The sequence below is a fragment of the Papio anubis genome, chromosome 4 (assembly GCF_008728515.1).
Source record: "Papio anubis isolate 15944 chromosome 4, Panubis1.0, whole genome shotgun sequence".
Taxonomy (NCBI): domain Eukaryota; kingdom Metazoa; phylum Chordata; class Mammalia; order Primates; family Cercopithecidae; genus Papio; species Papio anubis.
Genome location: NC_044979.1, coordinates 89,001,865 through 89,015,538, shown reverse-complemented (window position 1 = coordinate 89,015,538; position 13,674 = coordinate 89,001,865). Strand labels below are relative to the sequence as shown.

Here is a 13,674-nt window from a genome sequence, read left to right as displayed (position 1 = left end):
TCGTTTCCCCACTTTTTAATGGGGTTGTTTTTCACTTGTAAATTTGAGTTCCTTATAGAGGCTGGATATTAGACCTTTGTCAGATGCATAGTTTGCAAAAATTTTCTCCCGTTCTGTAGGCTGTCTGTTAACTCTGTTGATAGTTTCTTCTGCTGTGCAAAGGCTCTTTAGCTTAATAAGATCTCACTTGTCAATTTTTGCTTTTGTTGGGGTTGCTTTTGTGTCTTTGTCATAAAATCTTTACCAATTCTTATATCCAGGATGGTATTGCCTAGGATATCTTCTAGGGTTTTTATAGTTTGGGGTTTTACATTTAAGTCCTTAATCCATCTTGAGTTGATTTTTGTGTATGGTATAGGGAAGGCGTCCAGCTTCAGTCTTCTGCACATGGCTAGCGAGTTATCTCAGTACCATTTATTGAATAGGGAGCCTTCTCCCCACTGCTTGTTTCTGGCAGTTTTGTCAAAGATCAGTTAGTCATAGGTGTGTGGCCTTATTTCTGGGTTCTCTATTCTGTTCCATTAGTCTATGTGCCTGTTTTTGTACCAGTACCATGCTGTTTTGGCTACTGTAACCCTGAAGTATAGTTTGAAGTTGGGTAACATGATGCCTCCAGTTATGCTCTTTTTGCTTAGGATTGCCTTGGCTATTTGGGCTCTTTTTTTGGTTCTATGTGGATTTTAAAATAGTTTTCTTCTAGTTCTGTGAAGAAGGTCATTGGTAGTTTGATAAAAATAGCATTGAATCTGTAAATTGCTTTGGGCAGTATGGCCATTTTAATTATATTGATTTTTCCTGTCTATGACCATGGGATGATTTTCCATTTGTTTATCTTTCCTCTGATTTCTTTGAGCAGTGTTTTGTAATTCTCATTGTAGAGATGTTTCACTTCCCTGATTAGTTGTATTCCTAGGTGTTTTAGTCTTTCTGTGACAGTTGTGAATGGGATTGCCTTTCTAATTTGGCTCTAGGCTTAACTGTTGTTGGTGTGTAGGACTGCTACTGACTTTTGTGCATTAATTTTGCATCCTGAAACTTTGATGAAGTTGTTTATCAGCCGAAGGAGGTTTTGGGCCAAGACTGTGGGGTATTCTAAATATAGAATCATGTTGTCTGCAAACAGGGAGTTTGACTTCCTCTCTTCCTATTTGAATGACCTTTATTTCCTTCTCTTGCCTGATTGCTCTGGCTAGGACTTCTAAACTATGTTGAATAGGAGTGGTAGAGAGAAGGCATCTTTGTCTTATGCCGGTTTTCAAGGGGAATGCTTCTAACTTTTGCCCATTCAATATAATGTTGGCTGTGGGTTTGGCATAGATGGGTCTTACTATTTTGAGGTATGTTCCTTCAATACCTAGTTTATTGAGAGTTTTTATCAAGAAGGGGTGTTGAATTTTACTGAAAGCCTTTTCTGTGTCTATTGAGATACTCATGTGGTTTTTGTCTTTAGTTCTGTTTATGTGATGAATCACATTTATTGATTTACTTGTCAAAATAACCCTGTATATTTGCGGACAGAAATGGTTTCTGTCTCAAGGACTATAAAGTATTTATTAAAGGAATGTATTTCACATGTTTATAAAAGGAACATACTTTTTATCAGATATGGCTATCATCTCACAATGACTTTTGCATAATTCCAAAGGAAAAACATATTCTTGTTCACATGACAAAAGCAATTTGAACATATGAATTCATGGCCTGACACCAACAAAAGTAGCGAATGCTTATATGTGTTGAAAGAGAGGAAAAAGTATATGTTGTGGCAAAATGAATTTAAACCAAAGAACCCTTTTTTAAAATGTTAACAACACTATAAAGCCAGGGGGTGCTAGTATATGGTGAATTAATTTCATTGTTTGAATATAGCACTTTGTTGTCATGACAACCTGATTAAGTTGTAACCTGAAGACAATTATATCTGAATCAGCATATTTAGAAAGATAAACTGATAACTTCAAGGTAAAGTTTGATGCTGGGTTTAGGGCAGGTTAAAAAGCTATCCAGTCATTTCAGGTTGGGATTTAGCCTTGGTCCTTAAGGAGCAGCACTGATACTAAATAAGTAATTCAGATTGTTTATTAAAACTTCAGCAGAAACCAATGCCAAAAGTTTTATAGTTTCATAACAGAAAACACTTAATATGTCAAGAAAGGAGAGGAGAAAAGAGGAGGAAAGTAAAACATCACTAGTGAAAGGAATTACCTTTAATTTTAAATCACCTCTATATTTGGACTGAGATATTGGTGATTACTCCAACCTTTTATTATTATTTTTCAATCAGGTAACTAATGTTTAAAAACAAACAAAAACCCTAGATACTTCTACTTCATTTCTCTTTTCCTTTCAGAGATAGCAAACAAAACTATTTTGAAAGACTGATTCAATGTGCTAAGAAAATATAATTTTAGAATCTCTGACATGGATAGCATCCTCAAAACCACTCTCTATAATTATCAAATAGTCTACTTGGAGCAGGAATGAGTTTTGCTAGAATTGGAAAACACTGGGAGAGGAACTTGGTTGTGTTTCTTCTTACTACTTTTTACTTTAGAATCTAGCCCATTTCTAACTTCATTTTGGGATCACCCTACTCCCACAATGAAGGATGACTTCCTGAACAAGATGGTGAAAGTCCAGTGTTAATTGCCTGTCCAGAACTTTTGGACCAAAACAATATGAATGCGTCTGCCAGATGGTTAGAAAGCAAACAAAGATACCAGGTGGGGATTCCTTTAGGGAACAACTATTCAGCTATCTAGTAATCCCAGCTTCTACCCATTTGTTGTGGCAGCATCTCTGGAAAGTATAGCTGGCAAACTTAGGCTTCCATGAGATAATATATACAGTTGCCCAGATGTGAGGCTTTGTTGTTTTTCATTTAAGTATCACAAAACTAGTCAATGTCTGTCATAGACTATGTTTGGGGGATTAAGGGTCATGGGCACTAATATGGTCTCTGTAGTGTGCATCCAAATTCTCTATTCTCATCTGAGCATGATGGCTCATGCCTGTAATCCCAACACTTTGGGAGGCCAAGGCAGGTGGATCACCTGGGGTCAGGAGTTTGAGACCAGCCTGAGCAACACGACGAAACCCTGTTTCTCCAAAAAATACAAAATTAGCCAGGCATGGTGTTACATGCCTGTAATCCCAGCTACTAGGGAGGCTGAAGCAGGGGAACTGCTTGAACCCGGGAGGCAGAGGTTGCAGTGAGCTGAGATCATCCCATTGTGCTCCAGCCTGGGCAACAAGAGTGAAACTCCATCTCAAAAAAAAAAAAAAAAAAAAAAAAAAAAAAAAAAAATTCTGTTCTTATGCATTTTATGAAACATTTTCTTTTTAATGGAAAAAATACAGAAAATGCCTCATGCAATTTCACCTAACTACAATTCAGGATAAGAACTTTGATTTTAACCCCAGTTCTTCCAGATTTTTAAATAAATTAGTTGCCTCGTCCATAAGATACGTGAAGAGTTTCAACTACAGACTGTTTAGATTCTAAGGACCTCTCTTCTCATTGTATATTTTTTTCCTTATTAAACTGCAAATATGCAAAAGGTCAAGTATTATATCACTTAAAACTTATGTCTGCTTGCTTTTCTTAGGAAATAGGCACCTAGCAGAGAGCATATGGTTCTTGAGCAGGAAACATACACAAGGGAAGAAATGGGTATGGAGGGACCGGCAACGACGGGAGGGGAGTTGGAGGCATTCTAGACAAACTGATTCGGAGATGGAACACAATGAAGAGCTTCCTCTCAAATGGATAAAGATATATGTAAATGGGTAAAAAATATATTGCAGACGTTATTGTACCATACTAAACCTAGAAGTGGTAGAACCCATGTCTCCTATGCCTAATGACCAAAAGAAACCATGAGACTATTCTCAAGGTCGCATTTGAGATTTGAACTTGACTTGGCCAAAAATGAAGACACAAGGGAACAAAATGATCAATCCCCTTAACTAGTTCTGACAAATAGTCTTGTTACAACCTTTCCCTGTGTCAAGGAGAAAGACTTAAACATAGACACTCCTCTCTTCTGAGTGAGATTCTTAGATTTAATGGCAAAGAACATCTTTTCTAGGGTTCCTTCTTTCTTTGCGAGGTATTTTGTACTTTTTGGGTTTATCTCAACTTGATGTACAAACTCTCTTTTTCTTTGTTCATTTAGACAACTATTTACTAGTTTTGACCCACAAGTGAGGTTTATCTGTGATGGAAAGACTGACTTCCATTGAGTGGAGTTCCATGGATAATAATAATAATTTTTAAAAGGCCATACAGACATTGAATCAGAGCAAACACCTCTCTATTCAATTTTACCAAAATCATGAATTATTTTGCTTTGTTTGTCTTTGTGGAGTTTCCTGTTTTAATATGTTTTTAATAGACAACAAGACACAAAGAATCCTGGGTAAATAATACATGTTAAAAATAGTTACTACCTAACAATGTTACTGGAACAATTAGAGTGCAAAAAACTCTTTCACATGAGGAGCCAACTAAAAACAAAGGTTGGCATGATGCTATTTCTTTGATTCTTTTTAAATTAATACAGCACATTTGGTCCAAACTCATTTCTCCCACTTAAAAGTATTTGGGTTTTTTTGTTGTTGTCTGCTTTGCAACTCTCCCTAAAATATACCATTGTGGGCCTATTCTTTGCGTAATTTTACTTTTTTCTTCTATTTTTAAATAGACACCCCTAGTGCCAATGTACATTTATATGTGAGCTATATATATATACACATATCCTTTTTTTCCCACTCAGAGAGCAAGAGAATTATTCTTAAAGAAATCCTCTTTCTAGCCAGATTCCATTAGGTTGTGTTATTCAAATGCACTGTAACATAAAATTTATTTCTTCACGTGGTGTCCAGTTGCTAAGGAACACAGCCAAAAAGTTCAACTTTGCAACACAACAGAAGACGAGTAGAGATTATGAGAGTTGCCCATAGACACATACAGAGGCTCTGAGCAAGGGGAATTACACTTTGTTTTCAAACCTGGAAGTGCATAATATTATTAAGAAATAGCTATTTTTATCCCATGGACAATGGAACTTCCATTCTCCTTGGAAAAGCACAGTAGCTTTTCTAGACTCATGACCTCTCAAGTCATGCAGCACATTTTAAACAGAAGCCCTATCACTTCTGCCTTTAAATGCAAAACAGGTCTCCTGAAAAGCATACAATTTCTGAAATGTGTTGTCATGTCCACCAAAGGAAACACTTCAACTTTGTTTTGTTTAAAGGCAAATTTCTACAGAAACATGAATCTGACAGAGCAATAAACACCATCTGAATCATTTTCAAATGTCTCACCCAAGTTTACTGGACACATGTAAAAGGTGGTGCCTATCATAAAGACCTAAAAGATGGTATGATATCAGAGCCTTTCATAAAGTCCTGAAAGAGATACTTACATTTTGCTGTCACTTTGTACCCTCCTAGAGGAGGGGTGTGGCCTTCCAATGCATCGAATCCAGCGGATACTAAGACCATATCTGGATCAAACTCTTTGGCCACAGGCTTCACGATGGTCCTGCACAGTAAAAATGCAACCGGTCACATGTGGGACTGGTGAATACCTTTAAAAATCGTTCAGTGGAAACGACCTGGCACAACAATAGGAACTTCCCAAGAATAAAGAAAAGTGGAATACAAACATTATTTGAATGGAACAAAAATGTATCATTTCCTTAATAATGAATCGCTATTATTTTAGCATCCCAATTCAGTCTTTTTTCTTTCATCTTTTTTCCTCCAAATGGAAAAACAAACAAACAAAAAACTGCTTTGCAGGTACATTATAAAACCCATCATATTACACATACGTCTGTGGCTGTTTTATCGCACTGCCTATAAAAAACTGCTTCTTCCAAGGGAGTGACTAATGTTTTACAGAGGAAAGTCAAAGCTTTAGTGAAAACCCGGCTTGCTCCAGTTAGTGAGAACTTGGTGTAAATTTGAACTATAAATTTCTTTTGGGAAAAGTTTGCTTTCCCAACTTAAAAAAAAAAAAAATTAAATATTTATCATGGTAGGGGGTGACTCTTGCAAAGGAGAAACACGAAATTCCCTTAATAGAATCCAGACTACAATGTTAAGTGAGTCCAAAGTCAGACACACCAGGAATGTGGCAGCCTCATCCATGACAGCAACCCCTGCTGGCCCCAGTCAGACACTTCAACACTTCCCTTCTCAACTTCAGGGCTCCCAAACCTCTTTCTCATCATTGCTAGCTTTGAGAAAGAATGACTAATGGATGCAACTGGGCTTTATAAAATTTTTACACAGGCTTGAAGACCAGTATGCCATCATAAAAATTCAAATTTCAAAAACTATTTACTGAAATGGGGAAACTGCATGCTATAATAAATTTAAAAAGTAGTACAGTCACTCTTGTGTGTTTGTGAGAGATAACTAAAACAAATATTAAAATAGTTATCCTTCAATAATGACATAATTGCTTTAATTTTTATGTTTGTAAGTTTTCCAGATTTTCTATAATGATTACATATTAATTTTATATTTAAAAAGTTATTGCATATCATAATCAAGAAGTTGCAGTTATGCAGTAAAAATATTTAGTTGAAACTTACCTAGAAATGTAAATGATTGAAATATTTTTCCTAATAATCCACTACTGTCATAAAAATTCTATCCTTCAAGTTCATAAATATACATGTAAGTGACTTCCCCAGTAGTCCTTCCAACAACTGGTAAACCACATAAAGCTGAATTGGCTCATCAGTAAAACTAAGTGAAAACCTAATTTTATTTACTATACACAATTGTATTAAGTTTTTTCTTCAATAAAATTAAAAATTTCTAATACAGCTACATTATTAAGAGATATACTAGGTTCTTCCCCATCCCAGTAATTGCAAATCTTATATTATGGTTTTCATTAAAGGTGTCACATATAATAAATTCACTATTTTTCATGAGTGAAATAGTCCTGTGGTATATGTTGGGATATTAGAGATTGGAATAAGTTTTTTCAAAGAATTAAGAGTGCTCTATCAAGATACTGTATTTAATTTTATTAATCCTACATACTCCCTTAGAGAATGGATGCTGCTACAAAATTCAGTAAGTAGATGATTGAACCAGATTGTCCATGCAATCATAAGCATCATAGTAATTAATTTTCCATCTCTTTTCCCTCTATTGGAAGGTCATTCTTCCCTCATTTTCCCCCCAGTATTTACCCATCTTTTAAGGCACAACTCACATACTATCTTCTCAATAAAGTCTTCTCTCTACCCATGGATATTAAATATAGGTGCATATTTTCAAAGTACAAGAAGACAGGAGAGGAGACAAGATTGCCCATATAATTTTAGAACATTGAAAACATAGAGATGATCTACAGAGTATAAGCGCCTACAGAGAAGACACAAAAAGCAAGCTAATTTTTCTCTCTCTTCTTGGAAAAACTAACTCAAAAAGCAGAAAATGCCAACAGTCAGCTTATTTTTCCAATCTTCCTATAGTTAATCAGTGGTCAAAAAGCCCCATTCACATTTACAGTACTCTTTTCTTAAATACGATGGATGCAAATATTTTGTTAATACAGACTTACAGGGAAACTATAGCTCTCTATGCCACATATCTCTGAATATACGGAATCTACTGGTTTCTATCTGAAGCAAATTGCACATTTGCTATGTAGGTCACTTCTAAATTCACAAACACAATGTGTTTTCTAATTTCCTGTGGGTTTTCAAATTCCTTCATCTTATAGGCCTAATCCTATATATCTGAACTCATTCCAAAAAGTAAGAAAAAGATAGAAAATTTAGAAAAAGGATACATCACCTGATAGAATCCTTTCACTTAAAAATATACTCGCCTAGAATTATGTCTGGGTGGAAGCTGTTTTTTGAATCAATTAGTGAAGCATGATAAGAACAGAGGCATTATGCTGCAATGCATGCTGTGTGTTTTCGATTAAATTGAAGAACTACATAGCAATAGATGGTTATGGATGGTGATATTGGTAAGGTTCATTCATTCATTTCAACAAGTATATGTTGAGTGTCTACTATGTTGCAAACACCGTCTTGGTCTAAAGATGTGCTCAATTTTGAACTGAATATTATTTATTTTCCTATTGTCAGCATTGAATTCTTACTCTCTTCTCTGATAAATGAATGAAACTGAGACTCCATAGATCTCTTTATTTTGGCAATGACTTTACAAATGTCCATGGAAGTGTTCACTGTTCTATTTATGCCAGTCTAGATTAATTTGTACTCAAAAAGATCTATCGTGTCTGAAAGACTGAATAATGTATTTGAGGGTAAAAAGTAGGAAAAACAATGTAATTTTTATTAAAACAAATCTTCAAAGGCACTAATTTAAAATTTTTTCTGAAGAATTGGGATTTCTGATTAAAGTTAGCAAACAAAGCATACATGTTTTCCTCTCATCTTTTCCAATATCCCACTGAAAAGAAAGTATAGGAAGATACATATGAACTCATGGTTCTTAACAGATGAATAATTTAGATGACTGTATCCATGGGTTAGTATATATTTCCTAAAAGCAATGGCACCCCAGTGGCAAGGAGCAGAGTTAATACCCAGATCTTCCTTTCTCATATCAATCTCCAGTAAAAGGACCCAGAGATCCTTGGAGAAGTGGTTGATTCCAGCACTGCATCAGGGAAAATACTACATGACTCTGGAATATCTTGTGGTGACAGAAATCAACAAAATGCTTAAAAAAAGACATGTACATGTCAGTAGGACATGTGAACCAATATGAAAGCACTTCCAATGGCCAAAGCTGAAACAATTTGAGGAGCAAAATAAATAATGATAGTATTGGATTATAATCCAAACAATTAAACACCAAGTCCATAGTGAATACATAATAATTGAATAGAAAGGAGAGAAAATAGCTCTCTTACAGAAAAATATCATCTAATAAATGTAGAAGAATTGAGGAAAATATATAATTACCATTGGAACAAGACAGAAATAATTCATGCAGGCAAGATTCAAGGATGGATACCAAAATTAGTGGAGCCAGGCATTGTGGCTCATGGCTGTAATCCCAGCACTTTCAGAAGCCAAGGCAGGAGAATTGCTTGAGCTTAGGGGTTCCACCCTGGGTAACACACAGAGACCCCATCTCTCCAAAAAAGACTAGCCACGCATGGTAGTGTGTGCCTGTGGTTCCAATGACTCGGCAGACTGAGACAGGAGGATCGTTTGAGCCCAGAAGTTTGAGGCTGCAATGCATTATGATTGTGTCACTGCACTCCAGCCTAGGTGACAGAGCAAGACCTTGTCTCAAAAAATAGTAATAACAATAATAATGATAATAAATAAGATTAGTGGACAAAAGTTCGTGGACAATCATTATATTTGCATAATCCTAAAGTATCTTCTGTGAGGTACTAAAAAGGAAAATAATAGAAACTTTGAAATGAAGAAAACACAGACACTACCTGAATAAAGTTAACATCTCCTATAATTGGACATACCGGCATCAATACTCCCTGATATGATGCATTAAAGGCAAAGCAGTCCTATGGCATTTTTGCTAAAAACATATAACTTCAAATCTCATAATGAGGAAATATTAAACAAATTTAAATTGAGAAATATTTGACAAAATAAGTGACCAGTATTCCTCAAAAGTCATGGCCATAAAAAACAAGAGAAGATTAAGGACTTGTTACAGATTGGAGGAGATTGAGGAGGCATGGTGTCTAAGGGCAATGCAGTACCCTGGATTGGATTCTGGGACAGAAACAGGACATCAGTGGAAAATTTGCAGTCCCATATAAAATCTGTAGTTTAGATACGAGCATTGTACACATATTGCTTTCTTAATTTTGATAACTATACTATGATTATGTAAGTTTTAATATTTTTTTCCTCTTCTTTTTTAATTTTTTTAATTTATTTATTATTATACTTTAAGTTGTAGGGTACATGTGCATAACATGCAGGTTTGTTACATATGTATACTTCTGTGCCATGTTAGTCTGCTGCACCTACCAACCTGCCATTTACATTGAGGCACAACCCCAACGCAACTCCTCCTCCCCATGATAGGCCCCCGTGTGTGATGTTCCCTTCCTGAGTCCAAGCGATCTCATTGTTCAGTTCCCACCTAAGGAGTGAGAACATGTGTTTGGTTTTCTGTCTTGTGATAGTTTGCTAAGAATGATGGTTTCCAGCTGCATCCATGTCCCTACAAAGGACTTGTAAACTCATCCTTTTTTATGGCTGCATAGTATTCCATGGTATATGTGCCATATTTTCTTAATCCAATCTGTCACTGATGGACATTTGGGTTGATTCCAAGTCTTTGCTATTAGAATAGTGCTGCAATAAACATATCGCGGTGCATGTGTCTTTATAGCAGCATAATTTATAATCCTTGTATATCCTTTGTGTAATGGGATGGCTAGCCCATGGTACATCTAATTCTAGGATCCTGAGGAATAGCCATACTGTTTTCCATAATGGTTGAAAACTAGTTTTACAATCCCACCAACAGTGTGTAAAAGTGTTCCTATTTCTCCACATCCTTCCAGCACCTGTTGTTTCTGACTTTAATGACGCTTATTCTAACTGGTGTGAGATGGTATCTCATTGTGGCTTTGATTTGCATTTCTGATGGGCTGTAGTGATGATGAGCATTTTTTCATATATGTCTGTTGGCTGTATGAATGTCCTCTTTTATAGAAATGTCTGTTCATATCCTTTGGCCCACTTTTTGATGGGGCTGTTTGTTTTTGTCTCTTGTAAATTTTGCTGGAGTTCCCTTTGTAGGTTCTGGATGATAGCTCCTCTTTGTCAGATGAGTAGATTGCAAAATTTTCTCCCATTCTGTAGGTTGCCTGTTGTTCACTCTGATGGTAGTTTCTTTGTTGTGCAGAAGTTCTTTAGTTTAATGAGAGATCCCATTTGTCAATTTTAGCTTTGCTGCTGCTTGTTTTGTGTTTTAGACATGAAGTCTCTTTGCTCATGCCTATGTCCTGAATGGTACTACTCTAGGTTTTCCTTCTAGGATTTTATGGTATTAGGTCTAATATTTAAGTCTCTAATCCATCTTGAATTAATTTTCAGATAAGGGAGTAAGGGAAAGGATCCAGTTTCAGCTTTACTGATGGCTAGCCAATTTTCCCAGCACCATTTATTGGGGCCAGGGAATCCTTTCCCATTTCTTGTTTTTCCAGGTTTGCTTCAAAGATCAGATGGCTGTAGATGTGTGTGGTGTATTATTTCTTATGGTTCTGCTCCCAGTCCGGCTCATGACTGCTCTGCCTGCCTGCCTCCCAGCCTGCAGTATAGTTTTGTGTCAGGTAGCTGGATGCCTCCAGCTTTGTTCTCTTTTGATCTAGGGATTTCACCTTTGGATGGCCTTTTTAGTTCCATATGAACTTTTAAAGCAGTTTCTTTTTCCCAATTCTGTGAAGAAACTCATTGGTAGCTTGATGGGATGGTATTGAATCTATAAATTACCTTGGGCAGTATGGCTTACTTTCAATGCATATTGATTCTTCCTATCCATGAGCATGGTATGTTCTTCCATTTGTTTGTCCTCTCTTTTATTTCACTGAGCAGTGGTTTGTAGTTCTCCTTGAAGAGGTCCTTTTACATCCCTTTAAGTTGATTCCTAGGAACATTTTATTCTCTTTGAAGCAATTGTGAATGGAAGTTCATTCATGATTTGGCTACTTCTGTGTTTGTCTGTTATTGGTGCATAAGAATGCTTTCTGTGATTTTGCACACACTTTGCATCCTGAGATCTCCCATGGAAGGTTTATCAGCTTAAGGAGATTTGGGCTGAGATAATGGGGTTTCTTTAAATATACATCATGTCATCTGCAAATAGGACAATTTGACTTTCTTTTTCCTAACTGAATACCTCTCTGATTTCTCTTGCCTAATTGCCCTAGCCAGAACTTCTCTCTAATACCTATGTTGGAATAGGAGGGTGAGAGAGGTATCTCCTGTCTGCCAGTTTTCAAAGGAATTTTTCCAGTTTTTGCCCATTCAGTATGATATTGGCTGTGGGTTTGGTTACAATAGCTCTATTATTTTGAGGCACGCCCCATCACCAATTTATTGAGCCGCTTACATGAAGGGCTGTTGAATCTTGGTCAAAGCCTTTCTGCATCTACTGAGATAATCATGGGTTCTTGTCTCTTGGTCTCTGTTTATATGCTGGATTATGTTTATTGATTTATGAATGTTGAATCCAGCCTTGCATCCCAGGGATGAAGCCCACTTGATCATCATGGCAGGATGTTTTGATGTGTTGTTGAACTGCTTGCCAGGCATTTCCTTATTGAGGATTTTGCATCTATGTTCATCAGGGATATTGGTCTAAAATTCTCTTTTGTTGTGTCTCTGCCAGGCCTTCTGTATCAGGATGATGCTGGCCCTTCATAAAATGAGCGCTAGGAGGATCTCCTCTTCTATTGATTGAATAGTTTCTTGGTAGCTGAATGGTACCAACTCCTCCTTATACCTCTGGTAGAATTCAGCTGTGAATCCATCTGGTCCTGACTTTTGGCTGGTAGGCTATTAATTATTGCCCCTCAATTTCAGAGCCTACTATTGGTCTATTCAGGGATTCAACTCTTTCCTGGTTTAGTCTTGAAGAGTGTGTAAGTGTCCAGGAAATTATCCATTTTCAGGTTTTCCAGCTTCATTTCCATGAGAGGTGTTTTACAGTATTCTGATGCAGTAGTTTGTATTTCTGTGGGTCGGTGGTGATATCCCTTTATCATTTTTAATTAAGGCTGATTTGATTCTTTTCTCTCTTTCTTCTTTATTAGTCTTGCTAGTGGTCTGTCAATTTTGTTGATCTTTTTCAAAAACCAACTCCTGGATCTAGGATTTTGGAGGGTTTGTGTCTCTATCTCCTTCCTAGTCTCTGCTCTACCTTAGTTATTTCTTGCCTTCTTGCTAGCTTTGAATGTGTTTGTTTTGCTTCTCTAGTTCTTTTAATTATGATAGAGTGTCAATTTTGATCTCTTCCTGCTTCTCTTGTGGGCATTTAGTGCTATAAATTTCCCCAGCACACCAAGGTTTTAAATGTGTCCCAGAGATTCTGGTATGTTGTATCTTTGTTCTCATTGGTTTCCCAAAGAATATCTTATTTCTGCCTTCATTTCATATGTACCCAGTAGTCATTCAGGAGCAGGTTGTTCAGTTTCCATGTAGCTGAGCCGTTTTGATTGAGTTTCTTAGTCCTGAGTTCTAGCTTGCACTGTGGTCTGAGAGACAGTTTGTTATAATTCTGTTCTTGTACATTTGCTGAGGAGTGCTTACCTAATTATATGGTCAATTTTGGAGTAAGTAATGTATGTGGTGCTGAGAAGAATGTATATTCTGTTGATTTGGGGTGGAGAGTTCTATAGATGTCTATTAGGTCTGGTTGCTGCAGAGATGAGTTCACCCTGACATCCGTGAGACCCTTTCTGTCCTTGCTGATCTGTTCCATCGTTGACAGGGTTGTCTCCTATTAGATGTCTGAAAGTCTCTTTAAAGTCTCTCGGATGATCTTATGAGGAATCTGGTGTTCTAGATTAATGCATATATTTTCCTGTTGGAACTGATCCCTTGATCCGATTATGGAATTTGGTTCTCTTTGTTCCTTTTGATCCATAATGTGAACTGAAGTGCA

The 13,674-nt window shown here is 36.6% G+C and overlaps 1 protein-coding gene across 1 annotated transcript in view; it reads right to left on the bottom strand.

Moving 5' to 3' along the window:
• The window catches only part of LOC116268674 (histone deacetylase 5-like), a 194,852-nt gene that overhangs the window by 113,542 nt on the left and 67,636 nt on the right, over positions 1 to 13,674 (bottom strand). Inside the window, exons 5-6 of the mRNA XM_031665859.1 lie at positions 5,844 to 5,899; positions 5,433 to 5,551 (exon numbers count right to left, since the gene is read on the bottom strand). Coding sequence (XP_031521719.1) covers positions 5,433 to 5,551; positions 5,844 to 5,899 — 175 coding nt within the window. The remainder of the gene's footprint in view (positions 1 to 5,432; positions 5,552 to 5,843; positions 5,900 to 13,674) is intronic.